The sequence below is a fragment of the Anas acuta genome, chromosome Z (genome assembly GCF_963932015.1).
Source record: "Anas acuta chromosome Z, bAnaAcu1.1, whole genome shotgun sequence".
In the NCBI taxonomy this organism is placed as follows: domain Eukaryota; kingdom Metazoa; phylum Chordata; class Aves; order Anseriformes; family Anatidae; genus Anas; species Anas acuta.
Genome location: NC_089017.1, coordinates 67123860 through 67143111, shown reverse-complemented (window position 1 = coordinate 67143111; position 19252 = coordinate 67123860). Strand labels below are relative to the sequence as shown.

Genomic DNA, 19252 nt, shown 5'->3' with positions numbered 1-19252 from the left:
ATTATTTTGTACATTTCTCCATGTTATTTAGATGGAGAAATATAGCAAACACTTGGAGATACTGGTTTCTGAGAGAACTCAGGATTTAATGCATGAAAAACAGAAGACTGATCATCTGTTGTATAGTAAGTTTTCTAGCAAAAAAAAGCTGGATATTCTTCTCAATAATATTTGATTTTAAATTTATGATTACAAACAGAGAAATGCCTTAATAGGTGATTATTTAATAAATAATGTTTAGTTGGTGATTAATTGATGCATATATTCCTTGCACATTTGAAAAGACATTGAAATGCTTTTTATATTCCCTCCAGTAAAAGTCAATATCGAGAGTCTTTGACTGGATAATCTGCAATGCACTGGCTTATTTTTGTCTTGTTTAGCAGTCCTTCTGTATAGTTGTAAATATTGGGGAATTGCTTTTGGATTGATGTTACTTTTAATGGAAGTACATATTCTGGAATTCCTCAGGATAAAAGAAATGTGGAATAGGCAGAACTCTTAGGAGAGGAAAAGGAAAAGGACATGAAAGTGCAAGATCAGAGAAATAATGAAGATCAAGAAAATCTAAGAGATAATAAACAAGCTTGGATTGTATAGATATTGTTTTATCTTAACCAAAAATCACGGATCATCTGGAAAATCTGAATTTGTTATCAGTGAGATTTACTGTGAATTCTCACCTTACAAAATATTGTAAGGTGAGAATTCACAGTAAATTTTGTTGCTGGGCTGTTTTATCCTTAAAAATATTTCACCTTTAATAACATTGTTTTCATACCTTTAAACAAGCATGTTATGATTGCTGTGTTCTTTTATCCATGTCAAAATAGTAACAGTATGCTACCTTCTATAACAGGTATGTTGCCAAAGCAAGTAGCAGATGATCTCAGGCAGGGAAAACGTGCACAAGCTCAAAGTTACTTAAGTGCCACCATCTTTTTCAGGTAAATAAAAATGAAATATATTAATGGAAATGACTCCAGAAGAAACGTCTAGGCTCTTAGCAGAGGTGAAGCTCCTAGCTGAGCACTGAATCTCTGTCAGAACACCACTAATTGTATCAGGTGGCAACATTTGGCTCTGCAAATGAATGCCTTTCAAAATTCTCACATTTTTATTTTTTTCATTAAAATAATGCAGATAAAAAATAAGACTACTGCGGAGCTCTAAAATCACTCTATGTATGTATTACACAGGATAGGCCTAAGTAAAGGTTCCAGCATTTAGCTATATAGAGGAAGCATATCTTTGCATAGAGTCCACTTACCTTTACAGGTTTTGACACTTGGTGTGGTTATGTGTGCTAGAAGCAACAACTGTATTACATCTTCACCTGTTATAAATGGATAGCTATTAAGTTATCTTTCTTCATTTGTACATAAACTAAAATTGAAGACTAAGTAGTCTTTGAGAGATTAAAGTCTAGCTGTAAAAACAAACAAACAAACCCTACCACCAACAACGAAAAAGACAGTTTACTCCATTTGTAAGCAGAAAGACTTAGTTCAGTCAGTCCTTTTAAATGGGAGGCATTTATCTTCATTTTAAGCAAATGTTTGAAGATATAACTATTCTGTAAGATCCTCAGCCAAAGAAATACTAAAAAAAAAAAAAACCACAAAAAAAATGTTGAGTTAATTCAATTGAGAAATTATTACTGTGTGCCTGGGATTATCAGTTTGTTGTGGTTAAGACAGTGGCTATGTGCTTTTTGTTGTGTTTTACAGTGACATAGTTGGCTTCACTCAGCTTTCCAGCAGCAGCACACCTTATCAAGTGGTAGATCTCTTGAACAAGCTTTATACCGCTTTTGATGAAATCATAGATAACTATGATGTCTATAAGGTGGAGACAATAGGAGATGCCTGTAAGTTCCTTGAATTGTGGACAATGATGGGACATCAGCGTAGAGACTGATGACAATTAAGAACAGGTGAAGGAGATTTGCAAAGCTTATTGCCACTGAGAAGACACAAAACAATCGGGGCAGAAGTCCTAGCACAGCCTTAGCAGTCTTTAGGAACATTTTCCTACATACATTTAATCAGTTCTACAGTTGGTGAATGTCATGGATGGGATGTTTGGGCTGAGTGAACAATCCCTGATGTTTATTTCGTTCCTATGACCTGCAAGGTCTGAATTTAAACCTTGGCAACTGACTAATCCCAATTGGAAACTTCTGTTTCACAGGAACAAGACTGAAAAGTTTATCTTCTGCATGTGAACATAAATGACATTCTCTAAGCTATACTATATCTGTCTTTGTTCAAAGACAGCAATAGTCTATGTGGGTTTGGCTGCCTATTCCTGTTGGATTTTTAGGAAAACAGCATTTTAATTGCCATTATAGAAACCTTCTGGCACCTGACTACCATTATAGCTGAGTTTCATCCAAAACCCAGCAGAATCCAGCAGTTTTGGATGAGACAAACAGGAATTCTTTAGCTGGTGGAGAATTAAAACAAAACAAACCAAACAAAAAAAAAAAGCTAGATTTTTGATTGAACTCTTTATAGAGCACAGAATTCTTGAAAAAATGCACCTGAGGAATCCTGAAGAGACATGTTTCTTCACCCACATAGTAAGAGTCGCTGCCAGTAGGTATAGAACAGAGTCTGGTGGGAATCATATACCCAAAGACAAAAGGTATTAAGCAGCCACTTGCCCAATATCTGTCCCATTTGAAAGATCCAAAGATCCTCAGTAGAGGGAGAGAGGGATATGCCTTATGACAAGTAAGATCGAAATCCACTGTTTTTCAGAGGCAGTGTAATTACATACATGAGATGTTGCTCTGTACTTCTTGTTTCTGTCTGTCTCTGCACAGCAGGTATAGCTGTGCCTCAGGATATTAAGAAATAGTGCTTTTATTTTTTTCTAACTTAGCAGCAACTGGTAATTATGTGTGTAATTCAAACGTTAACAGAGTTCCATTGTTATTTAAAGATATGGTAGTGTCAGGAGTACCCAGAGAGAATGGGATCCTTCATGCTGGAGAGATCGCAAGCATGGCTTTAGACCTTGTGACCGTCTGCAAGACATTTAAGATCCCACACAAGCCCAACACCCTCCTAAAGATAAGAGCAGGAATACATTCAGGTATGTTGAGAGGGCTGTGAAAGAATCCCCCTCTGGTTTAACAAATGTTTCTGTACTGTCATTTCCTCTCCATTTAAAAATGAAGCAAATTTCCTGACATGGGATGGAGCACCTTATAGAGGTCATACCAGCAGAGTAGGTTATTGGGTACATGCAACTTTGGGAAAACAGTGTGGAATCCAAAACTGGAAAGACAGCATGGCCCCAGTACTTTAATGTACTGATCTAAGTGTGGACTGCATTGTGTGTCTGTTACTTGTCCTTTTCATCCGTTCTGTTCTCAGAACAGTGAGTTGCTTCTTCAGTCTTTGTTCTAGCCTTTGCTCTCAGACTCCTGGCTCCCTGCTCTAAGCTGATATGTGATTGCAGCTCCTTTTTGATAGACAGAGTTGGACATGTATTGTGCAGCTCAGCATCTGCAAGTTGAGTGGCTTATGTTATCTCAGCAAAGATCAGATCTTCTGCATTTCAAATTCCCTGGGGCTGACATGAAGCAATCAAAACTAATATTTGAAGCACATGGTCATTTGCTGCCGTCAGCAAGAGCAGGTTGTTTCCTATTCTCACTTTTCCATATGACTAGAGGATGTTTTGTGGGCAGCTCCTACTGTGAGCATTCCTATCTCCCTGTCCTACAAAATATTCTTTTGTAGTGTTGAAAAATGATTTCTGCAGGTGCAGAAACTCATGCATGATACGTCCATCCCATCCTTACTTCCTCCACTATTCTCTTTTGATGCCCTTTTGCCATTCCCTTCATGGCTCTCTGCAAGCCATCTGCAAACATGATGTATAATCCATCCAAGATAGTACTGCCATTTCTTCCTTATCATGTTAATAAATGGGATATAAGGAAATGTAGGAAGCAGCCAGGAGTCTCCGTGGCTAAGTATGTGATTTGAAAACACAACATATTTTATTTTATTAACAGGGGCAGTTGTAGCTGGGGTTGTTGGGACCAAAATGCCACGGTATTGTTTGTTTGGAGATACTGTGAACACAGCTTCCAGGATGGAATCTACCAGTGAAGGTATCAAGCTGCAATCTGCAGGTGCAGTTCTGACCACCCCTTAATGAGTACTGCAGAAATGTTATGCTGAGAAATGTCAAGTCCTGTCCTATTTCAATGACTGCAAGTTCTGTAAGGATGGTGTTGGTTTCTGTAGCCAAATTTGCAGATGTTCTCTACAACCTTTGTAACCATGCCCTCAATTTCCCAAGTCTTAGAGGGGGATTTTCATGGCTTTACAGTTCTCTGCAATAAGAAATGGTGTACAAGAATCAGATTTTAGAGAAGATAAAAGAAAGAGTTAAACGTGTAGGTTAACTGTTCATATTCTTTCCTTGTACCCAGCTGTGTTTATAAGAAAAATATTTTCATGAATCCTATTTTTAATTGATAACTTTTGTTCCATGAAGAACACAGGAGACAGTAAGATGCCAAGGGAGCTGTGTCTGTCTTTAGCCAATATAGAAGGTTATATATGTGCTTCCCCCCTCCCCCCAAAAAAAGAGATTAGACCCAAAAAAAGAGATTAGACAGAAATCTCTGTACCTTAAACCACAGAGGTATCCTCACTTCTTCCCAGGGGATAACAGGACCCCATGTACAGCTAACAAGCTTTATTTTTAGCCAGTACGAGTATCTGAATCTCAGCTTCTGAAATATTTTAGCCTGAACAATAATAACTGGAAAATAAAATAAAATAAAATAAAATAAAATAAAATAAAATAAAATAAAATAAAATAAAATAAAATAAAATAAAATAAAATAAAATAAAATAAAATAAAATAAAATAAAATAAAATAAAATAAAATAAAATAAAATAAAAAAGAATGAGGGAATGAATCAAGGCCAGACGTCATGGATGCCATGTTTTTGTTTCTTTCAATCATGAAATGAAGCTAAATAGTTTTATGGCTTATATTGTGATGCTTTCTAAAATGAATTTATGAATTAGGCAAAATCTGAGGTGTTGTCAAATTTAATTTTAGGATAGTAAGTGATCCTCAGTATTTTGCATGATCCATTAAAAACAAAGCAGGAAGGCAGAAGAGTGGTCCTACATCATGCCTTTGGAGGATTAGCCTGGGGATTTGAGAATCAAGCCAAATCTGTTCCTTCTTACCATTATAAACATTTTTTTCCAAAGCAAATGCTAGAGTGGAACACATGCAGCATTTTTCCTCCCGTCACTCTCCCCAAAAGCTCCTCTTCTCCTCATCCTCTTTTTAGGCTCGTTGTATGGTCTCATTGAAAGTGTTTTAAAAGTGATGATTTCAAAATCTACTTCCATCATTCTTGGTATTTCATTTTTTGTTCTGTATGTATTTCATAAAGAAGAAAAAAATAAATAAAAATAAAAAATAAAATAAAAAATAAAGGAAAATAAAAGATTTGGGGGCAGATTTTTGCACATTGTGCAAAAAAAAATTTTGTGCAAAAATCTGCCTTTTTTTTTTTTTTTCCCAAAAGCAGGAGTATTCTGAACTCATACTATCTGTCCTCCTCTTTGATCTTTGTTCTCTCATTTGCAAAAGGCAATCAGCCTAAGTTTCTCAGCTAAATAAAAAAAAAATTGTCAAAAATAAATAGATAAATAGATAAAGAAATAGTGGAAGTATCATAGTATTATCTCTTACCACTGTTTTTATTCACAGGCTTGGAGACAGAGCAAGAATGGCATTTTCCTTTATGGTTAGACTTTGCTGAAAACATTTTGTGTGAAGGCAGTGCTGGGTTTTTATCAACCATGATGTAAAACTACGTGTGTAGAGCTTTCTTCACTAGATGAAAAGGGTGCTTGTCAGTAATTTCAGTCAGGTGGCTATGAGGAGTAGAAAAATAATATTGGATGCAGGATGTGAAGAGTAGAGTTTGCGGACAGCCATGTATTTGTCCCGAGATGCCCTCACAAAGAGGCCAGGATATTGGAGCTTGTGTGTGAACATTTCAAATAACAGAGGAATGACAGCAAAGACATGAAAAAAGCAAGAGGAAGTTCATTAATGAGCCTTGAAGTCTTTTGCATGCAGAGGGATATGTGTCTGTCTTGAATGGTTAAATCATTACAACAATATGACAATTGTCTCTTTTTCCAGCTCTTAAAATACAGTGCAGTTCAAGTGCATACCAGCTGTTGGAGCAGATTGGAGAGTATGTGTTAGTATGCCGTGGGAATTTACAAGTCAAGGTGTGTATGCAACGTTTATACTCAGCTTTTCAGAGAGGAGAGTGTGAAAGTACTCTGGAGTTCCTGAATTTTAACCCATGCACTCCTCTGTGTCTCAAAATCTGTGGGTTTTATTTCCTGACTCTTAAAAGAGGGCCTTAGGCTTTAAATCAGGACCTTGTTAAAGGACAACCCTGATAATTCAGAGAGTAAGGGACTAAGCCCAACTTGGAAGTACTACTTGGCAAGTCATTCCTTATTGAAATCAAATATGTTAATTAAGAGAAAATATAAATAATAACACTTCCATAAGAAGTCTTCCATAAGACTAGTAATAATAAATAATAACACTTCCATAAGACTAGTCTTCCATAAGAATATTATAATCTGGAACTAGTTTTGAATGGGACTTCCATTACAGCACGGTTTTTCAAGGCAAGGTTTTGTGCCTGTTTTCCTATGTGTAAAATGGCTGACATGCACATCAGCTTCCTTTTGGGACTTACTTTAAGGTGAAATTAGAAGATTATTACACAAATGATGGGTGTTATTCATTCTCTTCCTCAGGGAAAAGGAGACATGGTAACTTACTGGCTTGAAGGTAAGAAAGCCTCTGCCACCCAGAAGGAAGTCCCCAGCCCATCTGTGACTTTTCAAGATCCCAACAGAACTTCGTTTAGTTTAATACCAGGTGTCTTTCAGGGTGATTCTCTCTCAAATCCTGCTTACTAGCCTCTCACTGACCCCAAGATCCATACTGCTTTCAGCCTGTTAGATGACCCTGCTGGTTTAGAAAGTAAGAAAATAGATAGTGTGTTCCTCTGGCCTCGTGGTTGTATTAGCCTAGATTTTATTCACTGGTGTTCCTCTTCCATCCTTCTTTCAAGATAAAAAACAAAACAAAACAACAAAAACCCTGGGCGTTACTGGGTTATGCCTTGCAAGTAGCATCCATCGCTTCACAGCAGGTCGGCTGGACATTCAAGCCTGTAGCGGCTCTGACAGTAAAGAAACAGATGGAGTAGTGTTGCTGTTTAGTAGTATGATAAACCTTGTGGGTGTGATTGGTTTTGTGGTGAGAAAGGAAAAAATGATATGTAGATTGTGATAGAAAACAAGGCCAAGTCATAGAGGGAATGAAGCAGTGCAACCATAGTGGATACAGGCACAAATGAGAATTTGGATTCGTGCTTTAATGTCATCACCATGGCCTGGAGCACAGGAAGAAGAATGGTAAGAAAGTCTGGGGTAGTTCCATAGATTCAACACTCAGCAATACTTTCCATCTTTGTAGAGAGATCTGTAAACCTAAGGAGAGTGATGGAAAGTATTTCAAGCTGTTAAACAGAGGAGAGTCCATTACAGCTGCCCTTGTCTTCGGCTGCTCTGGGACCTCTCTGAAAAACTACACTTAACATTAGCTTGTATTATGGGGTTGCTTTGACTAAAGTGGCTGTGAACCCCCTATTGCTGGCTAGTTATCTGACTGTGAAATCAGGCAGGCCTCTGAGTCACAGTGTAATTTAGGACACAGTTTAGAAAAGGTCATTCCTGAACAAGCATTTCCTGTAAAGAGAGACGCATTACTACAAGTGGAGTAATCTGTTGATGAACATGGTCTGTAAGCATTGCTGGTATTGACTTTCTTTAAAGAAAAAGTGTATGCATGGTAAACCCTGCCTGTACTTTTTAGGGTTCAATTTATGGCAGTAGATAACCTTCCAAGGCTAATATATTTTTGAAGAGTTTGGGCAGTCCAGGTGAACTGATTAAAAGTGCAACAGAATTATATATGTAAAATAGGTGAGGAAAGCATAGTCACAGCAGTTCCACCATAACACCATCTGGACTGGCCAAACCTGACTGGGAGGAGGTGAAAAGGAAGGGCTATAGGTGACATGGCAGCATTTACTCTCCTTTTTCTGCTTCCTTACCCTCCAGTCTGTTCCTGATTCTAGGTACATTTACAAAAACATATATATAAAAGCAGGTTTTTTGTCTGTAAATTTGTGTAACTCAAGCAAGCAGCTGAAGAATTGCCCATGATCCCATGAAGTCAGCATAGTTTTAATGTTGAATATTTGTGTGTGGTAGTGAGAAGAGGTTGACGTTACCGCTCCTTCTTCAGCTTCTGTGGGAAGTTAATGCAGCAATAGCATTAGATTTTTCCAAGGTGCTTAATGGAAGTGGAAACCTAAATCTTTTTGCATTACAGAAGACTTATTGGAAATAATAATAATAAAACAAAACAAAACAAAACAAACAAACAAACAAACAAACAAAAACATCCTGAGTGAAATTTTGTCTCAGAAATCTGTGGGAATACCAGCGATCTTGGCAAGGAACATGCAGAGAGCTGATCTTAGAACGTGAGATCCCAACATGGAACCTGTCCTAATTTTTAAAAAGTTGAATTTTCATTTTTCATTTCGTATTTTTTTCTAAACTTGAAAAGTTCCTTTCTCTATTTTTGATTCTTGTATTAGTACCTGGTGCAGTAAAGTTACCCGATTTGTAATCTTAGCAAAATAAACCATTCAGTTGTCCAGAGTATAGTGCTGACTTTTAATAAAAACATTTTCTTTATCCCAGTTATACCTAGATATTTTGAAACTCTCAGCATGTAGTAGTACTGCATGGTGTATAATCTAATTTACATTATCCCTTTAATGAGTTAGCATGCTTTCTTTTCTTACTAGAAAGATGCATATCAAAGGATCTTTTATCAAATATGAATGTGAAAGCATGCACTTTGTTATATGTTCATCTGTAGAAGCATTGCAGTTTTAACTCATCTGCTTTCTTTTAATGTTTTCGGAATTAAAAGCTTAAAAACGAATGTGTTCTGAGTCTAAAGTTTTCTACATATAAATGAATTCTGAGTGACCATTAGCAATCTTGTTGGATGGACAGCCTCCACCATGGGTATGTCCTTGGGTAGTATTCAAATTCTGCTGATGATAATGGACAGACTCCTGTTGACTTCAAGAGGCTTGGAGTCTGTATGGCTATTTGCAAAAGAGGTACAGCTCAGGGAGCACCAGTGCCATTCTAACTCTCAGTTTTTTCACTGTCTCTTCAAGAGAGTATCTCCAGAATGAGATTATTAAGTTCTGTTGAATCTGTGGTATCTCTCCTGAGACTTCAAACAGTAGTCCTCATTAGTGTTATTTGTTGGCTGACTGTGATACTACTGTTCATTTTCTAGAATATAGAAGTAATGAAAGTTACGGATACAAACTGAAGTGTCCTCAGTCAACTGGCAAGTACGTAAGATTTAACTCAAGACTTTTGAAAGCTGCTGTCGATGCCTACAGCCGTATTTCATTGCCACCTACCAAAACAACAGGCAAGTTACAGGGACGTGTGCACTACAGAGTTACACAGATTTTATCAGGCATTATATAAAATGCAGCAATCTGCAGAGGTTGTACTACACAGCTAGCTCAGCAAAGGTGGCTGCAGCATAAAGCCTGTGAGATTGCCTTGCTTTTACCTTCTGGGGATGACATAACTGCAGAGATTTATTATTATTATTATTTTCTCTGTATTGTGGCCACACATACATATAAATACGTATATATATATATAATATATATATAAATATTATGGTTATAAATATAACTATATAAGGAGACATTAGTGCAAATCAATATCCAATATAAAGTCACAAAACTGTTGACATCTTTATTAGAAGTGTCTCAGGTTTGAACACTGCAGACATCTCAAGTGTGATCCCACTGAGGGAACACAGGATGGTTGTCAACATGAAACTTCAGATACAAGGGCAATGTGGTCTTTGTATCACCTGCAAAACAAAAATGCTGTCCCATTCTGCTGCTCTAAATCTATATACTTGTGTGGGGATTCACTTGAGACAAATGCTACTGAAATTCAGCTCTCCAGAGGGTTCTGCTATAGCTCCCAGTTTTTCTCACTGCCTGAGAAATACAGAGAGGTGTTGTGGCTCCCCTGGAAGCTGCTGCCTAAAGTCCTCGTGACCATGGCAATGCAGAAAAGCTGTCGAGTGATTGCTGTCTGGTCACTGTGAAGTCTGACAAGCAGCATGATGCACATCTATGAGATGTGTTAAATCTGCAGAGATTCACATCCCAGTCTTTCAGTGTCTACAGTTATGGAACATAATGCAATGGATAATGTTCCATTATGTATTCATGATGTGGTAATCTTATGAAAAGTTTGTGTGTCTTATTGTTTGTTTATTGTATGATTATTGCTCATTGCAGCCCGATCTACATGCAGGTGAGGACGCAGGCATGTACTTTAAATAAATCTCATAACACAAAAAAATGACTTAAGAAAGTCTTTAATTGGATTGATAAACCATCACTTTTTTTTTTCATTTTGAATGTTGAGGAATAGATTGAACAACCACAACATTTAAAAAAGTTGCAACAAGTTAAAAAAAATGGTTGATGTATTTAAAGGTGTAAAACTTCCTAGACTTTTTTTCAAACCATTTACATTGGAAAGAGACTGTGTTTTGCCACTGAAAAATTAGTCTTTATCCCCAGCAAATATCTTTTTTTTTAGTTTGCTATTGATATTTGCAGATATCTCCAGTTCCATGCTCCTTTTAGCGTAAACAGAAAAGCTGTCTGCTTCTTCCTACAGCTATGAAGTGAGATCAGAAACATCGGTTTGTTTAAAGAAAATGAAAGGAAATCAGGTGGAATGAAAAACAGTACAAGGGCATAGTATGAGTGCTGAGCCTAACGATGGAGTCAGCGACTGTGTGGTGTCTTGAAGGTCGGGTCTGAGGAAGAGATTGTCATGAGGTTCCCCAGGACGCAGAGCAGGTAGTCGTCTCTCTCTCCCACCCCACTTAGATCCCCGATAGTAATTAATAGCCCTTCCATCTCAACTGACCTCCATAGTTAAGTCTTTGGTTTTTAAAGAGTGTCTTTCTGGGGCTGTCCTTTCAAAGCAGTAAAAAGGCAAAGCTATGCAAGTTTATTCTGATTATTCTCCAGCTGGCTAACATCTGCTTTTCGGGTAATGAGTACTCTGTCTTCCTAACTCCTGTCTCGATTGTGCCCTACCTCACACCAGGCAGTACAAAACACTGGATTAAACATTATTACATTCTAGCAAGGAATACAAAGATAAAATCATTTGCAACTGAATGTTCTCTCCAGGGAAAGTGGGGGAAAATTCCCTCCCTTCCTAATTTAAAACCTATTAAAAATGCACTTTCTGATATAGAGGTATGAAGTAATAATTTTGAAATGTGAGATATTTTTTTTTTGGTGGTGTGGGAACCCTGATAATTAAAACTTCCAATGAGCATACACGAGTCCATATGGTGTCATTTAGAGTCCCATAACATACTAATCACAGCCCTCTGGTTCGGACAGTGAGTAAGGGAACCATGCTACACCACCTTCTGTATTTTTACCCCATTTTTGCACTGCCCTAGTTCTTATGCACATATGTACCCTTTTTGAAACTAACTTGTAGTGTTGGATTTAACAGTTTCTATATTTCACTGAGTTTGACCTTGAAGCTCTACGTTTTTTTTTTTCTTTGAACACCTTTTGGAATTTTACCTTGTATTTCTGTGGCAAGGGAACAGGTTCTTCCTAGCCAGTGAATGTTAAAAACAAAGCTACTGTCATTGCCTCATTTTGTGCTTGATTGGGCACAATTGGTAATGGTTATCGCTGCATTTCATGGTCAAATACAATCATGTGTAAATGTGGTTTGATGAGATCTGAAGACAAATTGGCATTCCTGGCATCAGACCCCTGCTACATGCATTAGACTTATTTTTTATGGGACTAGAATATAGCTCAGTAATGCAATACTGTCTGTGAAACCTTTTTGGTCTCTTCTGCTTTCAAGAATATTTTTTTTTCTTTTTTTTTTTTTTTTAAGGTACAGAGTCAGATTTTCAAAATGTTCACCCCTTTTCCATTCCCTAAGTAATGAAACTGTATGTTGAAAAGATACTAATACTAAATCTAGCGGAACTAACCAAGGGCTCAAGGCTTTTACCAAGGATTTGGGGAATTGCTGGATGCAAAAGAGTGGAAAATCTGAATTTTCTACTGGTAATGATGCCACAATTTCAAAGGGGCTATGACAAAACATGGTACTGGGACATTCAAAATCCGTATCCTGCTGGAAGAACTATGTCCTTAAAGAGCCACAATATAGGGATTTTTTGAAAGATTCTCTTATTGTAAAGAATATGATTTTCAAACTTTCAGGATAGCAGCAATAGGGTAGAGGCAGAAAATTGATGTGAGCTGTCTGAAAGACTGGGGGTCCCGTGTGTAGATCTCAAATGGATTTATCTCTGTGCATCCTGTTACCTGCTCTTGCAAACAAGTGGTTGACATATGTACACCTATGCATGATGCAGTGTTTCTAAGAAATGAGAATAAACCTCTCTGCAGGCATCTGACAATAGGATAGTCAGGAAAGGTCCTCGCAACTATTCTCAAGAGAAAGTGGCAAATGGTTTAAAAAGCAGTGATAGCTGGACCTTCCTCTCTGGTAAAGAAATACGGGGTCTGACATTCCTCCTCTGAGAGGACTGATAAACTAAAGGCAATGTTTACTGATGAAAGTTTGCCAGAAAGCATTACAAGTGAACTCTAGACTTGGTCTCTGCGTTGCTTGAGAACACAAGACATAAAAGTGCTGATAACACCAGACAAGTAACAAACGTACCTAGTTGTCCCAGCAAGCATCACGTTTGGACTGGCTGCAGGTTACAAACAGGCTCAGCAAAGCTGCTTTGCAGCTGATGCCCCATGCTGTGTGTCAAGAATGTGTCAAGAAAATTGCTCTAGCCTACATATCAAGAAAAAAAAAACTAAACATTTTAATACTATTGATAACAGTATTTACATAGAAACCTTTCAGGATTCAGAAAATTGCTCCTTGTCCAAACTGCATTCTCCAGCATGATGTATTTACTGGCAACATGTTGAGAGTCCAGTGTCTGAGTGCAGGCTGTGCTCTGCAAATGAATATAGTTCCTAAATGCTCATGAAAATCAGGCTGAGATTTTGAGGGGTGACAGCCGCCCCTCCTTAACCCATGTCTACAGCATCTTTAGAATGAAAGGCGTTCATTCACACACACAGAGATGCAAAATCCTAGGCCTGTGCTGCAAGCACTTATGATTTAGTAGATGTCTCTTACATTGGGTCGATGCTGCGGGCTGAGATTCTACCACTCTGGTCAAGAGCAGGAGCTCTCCCTGCAAACAGTCCTGTCATGTATCAGATCTGCAGAGAGGGGGTCATAGTGCCTGTTACTCTGCTAATTGCAACGTGATAAATGCTCGCTGGAGCTGGGACTGCAGTCAGTTTTCATCAGATGGGGAGGAAAAACTGCCTGTGGGAAGGCAATTTCTGCTCAACTCAGATCAGGAATGAAACACTGGTCCTGAGGGATGCTCACCTCCCACTCACTTGGTTCTGGTCAGAAAGCACCAGCTATTGTTTACTTCTCAAGAGGGACAAGCCACACGCTGATTAAAAATCCCAATTTCCTGCTAAAGGCTTTGCAATGATCAGCTCATATGGCTGTAAAAATGCTACTTCTGCCCATGGATATCGAAACAAGGCAGGACAAAACTGTCCTGAATACAGCTGATTTGTCACATGGTTTCTTAAAAGAAGGTAAACTCCACTGTAGCACTATGATAACTTCTAGTCTAAAACCGACTTAATTATATATTTTAGGAACCTCGGAGTGTCTAAATCACTGTCTTTCCTTAAATGCTAAAATATGCCCTAGGGTAAGACCAAGCAATGTGCAGCCATTGACCTCAACAGGACCACAAACAGAGCTCCACTACAAGTGCCTTCTTTGGAGAACAGCACTGAGGGGAGAATTTAAACCCAGAGAAATTATAAAGTTAGCAAGGATAGAAAGCAGCTCTCATCGCCAGGTCATGGCTTGGAATCGCACCCAAAACTGTGGTATCCTGGAGCCAATTTCAGATTCAGGACAAGCAGCAGCTGCCTCTGAAAAGCAACATAATTATTGCTGCTTGTTCCAGGATCAGCACTGGCCCTACAAGTTCTAGCAGCCATCAGAAGAAAGCACATGAGCTGAATGAAAATAAATCCTCAATAATTCTCAGGCCTGGACATGTTATCTGCATAAAAACCCTGAGGCTGCTGTCATGCTGTCTTTGATCAAATAAGCAGTGGATTTTTACTGGCAAAACTATAGTGTATGAAAAATGCTCACTTTGTGGGGGGGAAAAAAAAGCTTTGGTTTTAAATGGCCAAATTCATCAATTACCATTTCATTCTCTGCTTAGCTAGCAGAAAAGAAAGGAAAAAATCATAGAGATTGGGATTTCAGAGGCAGTACAACTATATTTATTTAACTTCAAACTCTCACATGTTCAGAAAAAAGCCCTGTAGTGGATTATGCTGGATTAGCCTAGAAACATTGCTCAAAGTTATATTTTGTTGTAAAGTCGTACCTCAGCTAATTCAATGGAGGAAAGACATTGCGTATAAATGTGCTCTAAACGTACATTTTTTATGTCTGTCTCTATGTTGAGGGAAAATTTTGTTCCCAATAAACTTGGGTTTAATACAGATTTTCTTTAGGTTTTAGATTCAGAAAGGAAATAAAGCAGATGCCTCAGATCTGCACGGCAGCATCTCAAGTTACGTATTTACTGTTCCATTTGTCACTAGGGTTTGCTGTCTTGCCTTGCAAAACCCCATATAACTTTTGACAGAGAACATCTAATCCTAGACAAAATGGAAAAAAAAAAAAAAAACAAAAAAAACTTGACCTCTTCCTATATATATTTGCAGAACTGTACAAATCTAGGCTCCCAGCGGGCTGATGCTTTGCTCTATTATGCAATGCTAAAGGATTGCTCACAGCCCTGGCAAAGGCAGCATTCAGCTACCTGGCAGCATGCTTCCCCTCGGTGGGTCTGATCTCCAGGGGCTGGGTGAGACCCTCACCTGTGTCCCCTAGGAACAGAAAGAGATTAAAGACCCCATTCCTAATCATGTACCTGAGCAGCAGCTCAGCTGTTGACTTCAGAGGTTACAAGATAAGATTTTCCCATGCCATCAAAGAGCTGCTTCTGTACGTTGCAGAGTAAAATCCTGCAGCGATTGAGCCTGCAGGAGAAAGCCTGTCTGACAACGACAGAGAGCTTTTATCTGGACATGGGAGCTCGGCGCTTCTGGTAGATGGTCTCTTTTTGTGAAATTCCTTTGCTCTGTGTATGAAACGTGGGTTGCACAGAGTTTTTTCATTCCCACAGCACTGTTAATGTATTCCAGAGCAGCAAAGCTGCCCTGTAACCACCTATTAAGAGGCTTTACCTGGCTCAGACGAGATAGCATTTTTTATTTTTTTATTTTTTTTTAACTTCTCCTAATAGACTTCAGATGTCCCATTAAAGCTTGGCCACAGCAGAAATGTAACATCTCATTTGGTCTGACAAAAAGAAACCTTCCATAAAAAAAATGTATTTCCCCCTTTTGAAAACCTCTTCAGAGTCTGTTAGTCTATAAGAAGTTGGCAACAACAATCAAGTTTCCAAGCAGATAACTAGGGGACGTGTAAAGTTGCCCTCTGCTTCCCCATCAGTTCCACAGGCTGCAAAGAGTGGCTCCTTTCAGTGGAAAGTTCTTTGCCACTTTCTACATGGCATTTCTGGGTGCTACAAGAGAAAGACTCTGTCTTCTTTCTTATGCTGATAATTCAAAGTGTTTGTCTGCTGCAACTTACGGTCGATCGAAAGTAGGTGAAGTAAGAACAGTTACAAACACTGCCGTCACAGAGGAACTATTCAAAGTAGGTCTGAGAGTTGAGTTACAGGGACTGAGACTTTGTGAGATGCTAGCAAATTACTCCATGTTTTAGAAACCACGACCCTAAGAGCTTAACCCTTAGAGTAGCTGTTTAGCGTACACATCACACAAGGTCGCGTCTCTATTATCTACATAGCTGCCAGATAAAATTTTGTACACTACATGGAACATGCAATTTTCTGCTGGGGAGAAGAGGCAGGATTTGCATTGCTGTATGTAAGCCGCAGGCTCAGAGTTTGAATTAATCCTCATTACTCACTTCATACGTCTCATGCTGTATATCCACAAGTAGTTAACAAAAAACTCTGCCAGCCAGGTCCTCTGCTCCCTCAGCTCCTGTGTGAACTGTAACCACTCATGAGCTGCAGAGAAACATCTGGCAGTTTAGAAAAGGCACATGAAAATGACATTTTCCAAAGAGTCAGATCCAGCTCTCAACAAAACCCATGCAAGTCTATTCCCTAGAAGTACTGGAATATTCCCTAAAAAGTACTGGAATCATTTTTTTTTAAGATCCTGAGTCCACTGACATCTGCAAGAACTGTGTCATGATCATGTTGTAATCCCCTTGTCAAGTATGCCTTGAAAATCCAAACGTGTTATGCACGTCCCAGTGAACTCAATACCAGTAAGGAACAGAGCTAAAACCTGTACTTTTCGTGCCACTGATGACAGCTTAGTCTTTGAAATCTCCCCCGAGCTCATCTAGCTCCTAGGAGACTTCCAGAAGAGCCCACAGGGTCGGCACATCGACACCTTGAAACAGAGGAAAGTAAAATCCTGCCAGGAAGGAGAAGGAAGGGAAAAAATGCTTCCAGGCTCCCTAACATCGGTCAGCTGTTTGAGGGCATGCTGGCACCTCTCAGTCCCTCCCGAAAGCAAGAGGACACTATTGACAGGATGTACCAAGAGCACCACAGAGTTTCCTACAGACAGCTCCAGAGTTTTGACTCAGCTCCTGCTCCCAGCTGACCTCCTGCCAGCGTGTCTATGGGCTCGTGTACCACAGACAGCAGGAAAACAAAAGGGAGAGGAGGGGAGAAAGTAAAACTATAATGGATTTTTTTTTTTCCCTCAAAATGAAAAAGTGAATTCTTTAACCTTTAAACATGCTTGTTTACTTACAGAAAGAGTATTTCAGGCACAAAAGGTTTGAGTATCAGTCACATACCAGGTTAAATTGTAATAGTATCAGGATTGTCCCATGCAGTGCAGTCAGCTATATTATCCCCTATCAAGAAGTTGGAGCTGTAGTTTTTGTATGAATACGTACATATATATAAAGTATGCATTGTTCACACTATGGTCTCCTGGTCTGAGGCGACTCCGGTAGGGTTTATGTAACAACAGTATCTGTCATAAGGGCTGTTCTCCTTGTAGGAGCAGACGATGATGCTGTCCTTAGGAGCAACAAAAATGTTGTCTTCAACGTCTGGGCAAGCATCGCTGTCCCTGGTGGGAGAAGAGCTCGTCTTCTCCAAGGCACTGTACGTGGAGCCGTCTCCCACAAACACGTTCCCTGGCATCTCCGGGTAGCAGGTCTCCAGGTATCTCAGCATCTCCTCCTGGTCCACCTTCCTGATGAGGCTCTTGCACTCCCCCGCCGTGGTGGTGGTGGTGGTGGTGGTGCAGATGGACACCGAGTCCTCGCTGCGCGGTGCCCTGCGGTCCTTGTGGTACACCTTCTTGGCCAGCTCGTCGCAGCTCCCCTTGCCGGACTCCAGGTCCGAGGGCGTCCTCAGCAGCTCCATCACATCGCGGTCCCTGCCTTGCTTGCAGCACGGGCACTTGTTCTTGGGCCACTTGGTGCAGCCGTCAGTCTTCCTGGTGAGCGCGATGGCAGCGATGCCCGGCAGGCAGATGGCCGGCCCGATGGCCAGCAGCGGGATGTCCCCCAGCGTCTCCCCCTTGATGCCGGACACGGTGAACATGAAGCCGAACACCAGGAAGACGCTGACCAGAGCCACCACCAGCCCCGTCCGGGGGTTGATGTCGTCGGGTCTCATGGTCCTCGCCATCCTCGCTGCCCTACCAGGGGACCCTGGAGGATCCCCGACGGCTGGGACGGGTTTCGCACGGCTTCTTCTCGGCGGCACGGGGGCCGGGAGCCTCCTGCCTTCCTCCTCCTGCCTCCCCGAGCCGCTCTGCGCCGCGCTGCGCCGGCCGCCGGGCTAAGGAGGGAGCGCCCCCCCCGTCCCCCCCTCTCCAAAGCCCCGGCGCCCTCCCACGCGTGACGGCGGCCACGGGTGGGCTCGGCCGTGCCACGAGAGGTGGCTCAGAGCCTGCCAAAAAAAAAAAAAAAAAGCGAGGGGTGGGCGCCGGGAGGGATGCCTGCCCTTTTTCTTCTCCTTCCTCCTCCTCCTCCTCGCCCGCCCGCCGTGAGTACGCGCACCGCCCCCACGGGCGCGGGGGGCTGCCGCCGGGGGTCGGGGTCGGTGGGATGTGGGGCGGGGGGCGGCTTTAGGAGGGTTGGTGTGGGGTGTGTTAGGGGTGTCCCGGTGCACACAGCAGCGGGGGGGTTCCTCGGACACTCCCCTCTCCCCCCCCCGCCCGCACGATGGGCAACACAAGCCGGGGCTGAGCTCCCTTCCCTCCCCCAAGACCCCCAATTCACAGCCCCAAATGTCACCGGGGGACGAGCAGGCAGGGAGCAGCACCCTAGGAGATGCTGGGCTCCCACCCCAAGGACCAAGGCCACCCCCTTTGTCACCCCTCCTAGACCCCAGCCTGGCTTTTGGGGTGCAGTTTGGGGGTCCCGTGGTGCCAAAGTGCTGCCGTACGCTGGGGTTGCTGGCTGTGTTCGGTGTCTGTGAGCAAGCACAGGAGAGGACCCAAAGTGCATGGGAAAGTGGAGAGGAGTGAGGAGCCCACCAGCATTTTCTGGCAGGTTGCTTCGACACTTAATGGTGATGTAAAGGAGTAAATGCTTTCACCCGGAGTGGAGGCAGTGGGAGGTGGGAAGGAGTGCCACCAGAAAGCCTCTGAGGGAGTAAGAGGGCATCCTGAACCAAGCTGCGAATCCCCAGCTCCTGTGAGTTACCCCATTAATGTGACCCCTTCTCCTCGACTTGCTGTCAAGATTAGGAATGCACAAAGCTCAGAGAGCCCATTAAAAACGCTACCACCGACCCTCATCTTCAC

General features: G+C 41.1%; 2 protein-coding genes across 2 annotated transcripts in view; one reads left to right on the top strand and one right to left on the bottom strand.

Moving 5' to 3' along the window:
- Window positions 1–9113, top strand: part of LOC137848448 (atrial natriuretic peptide receptor 1-like) — a 38529-nt gene extending 29416 nt beyond the window's left edge. Inside the window, exons 17-23 of the mRNA XM_068667573.1 lie at window positions 32–125; window positions 860–947; window positions 1731–1870; window positions 2950–3102; window positions 4034–4132; window positions 6205–6296; window positions 6843–9113. Of these exons, the coding sequence (XP_068523674.1) occupies window positions 32–125; window positions 860–947; window positions 1731–1870; window positions 2950–3102; window positions 4034–4132; window positions 6205–6296; window positions 6843–7007 (831 nt within the window). The 3' untranslated portion in view covers window positions 7008–9113. The remainder of the gene's footprint in view (window positions 1–31; window positions 126–859; window positions 948–1730; window positions 1871–2949; window positions 3103–4033; window positions 4133–6204; window positions 6297–6842) is intronic.
- A 1473-nt stretch (window positions 9114–10586) lies between these two features.
- TMEM215 (transmembrane protein 215) lies at window positions 10587–18988 on the bottom strand. Its single transcript, XM_068667343.1, has one exon. It carries the CDS (start codon window positions 18127–18129, stop codon window positions 17407–17409), a length of 723 nt encoding a protein of 240 aa, XP_068523444.1. The 5' UTR covers window positions 18130–18988; the 3' UTR covers window positions 10587–17406.
- Window positions 18989–19252: the final 264 nt, after the last annotated feature.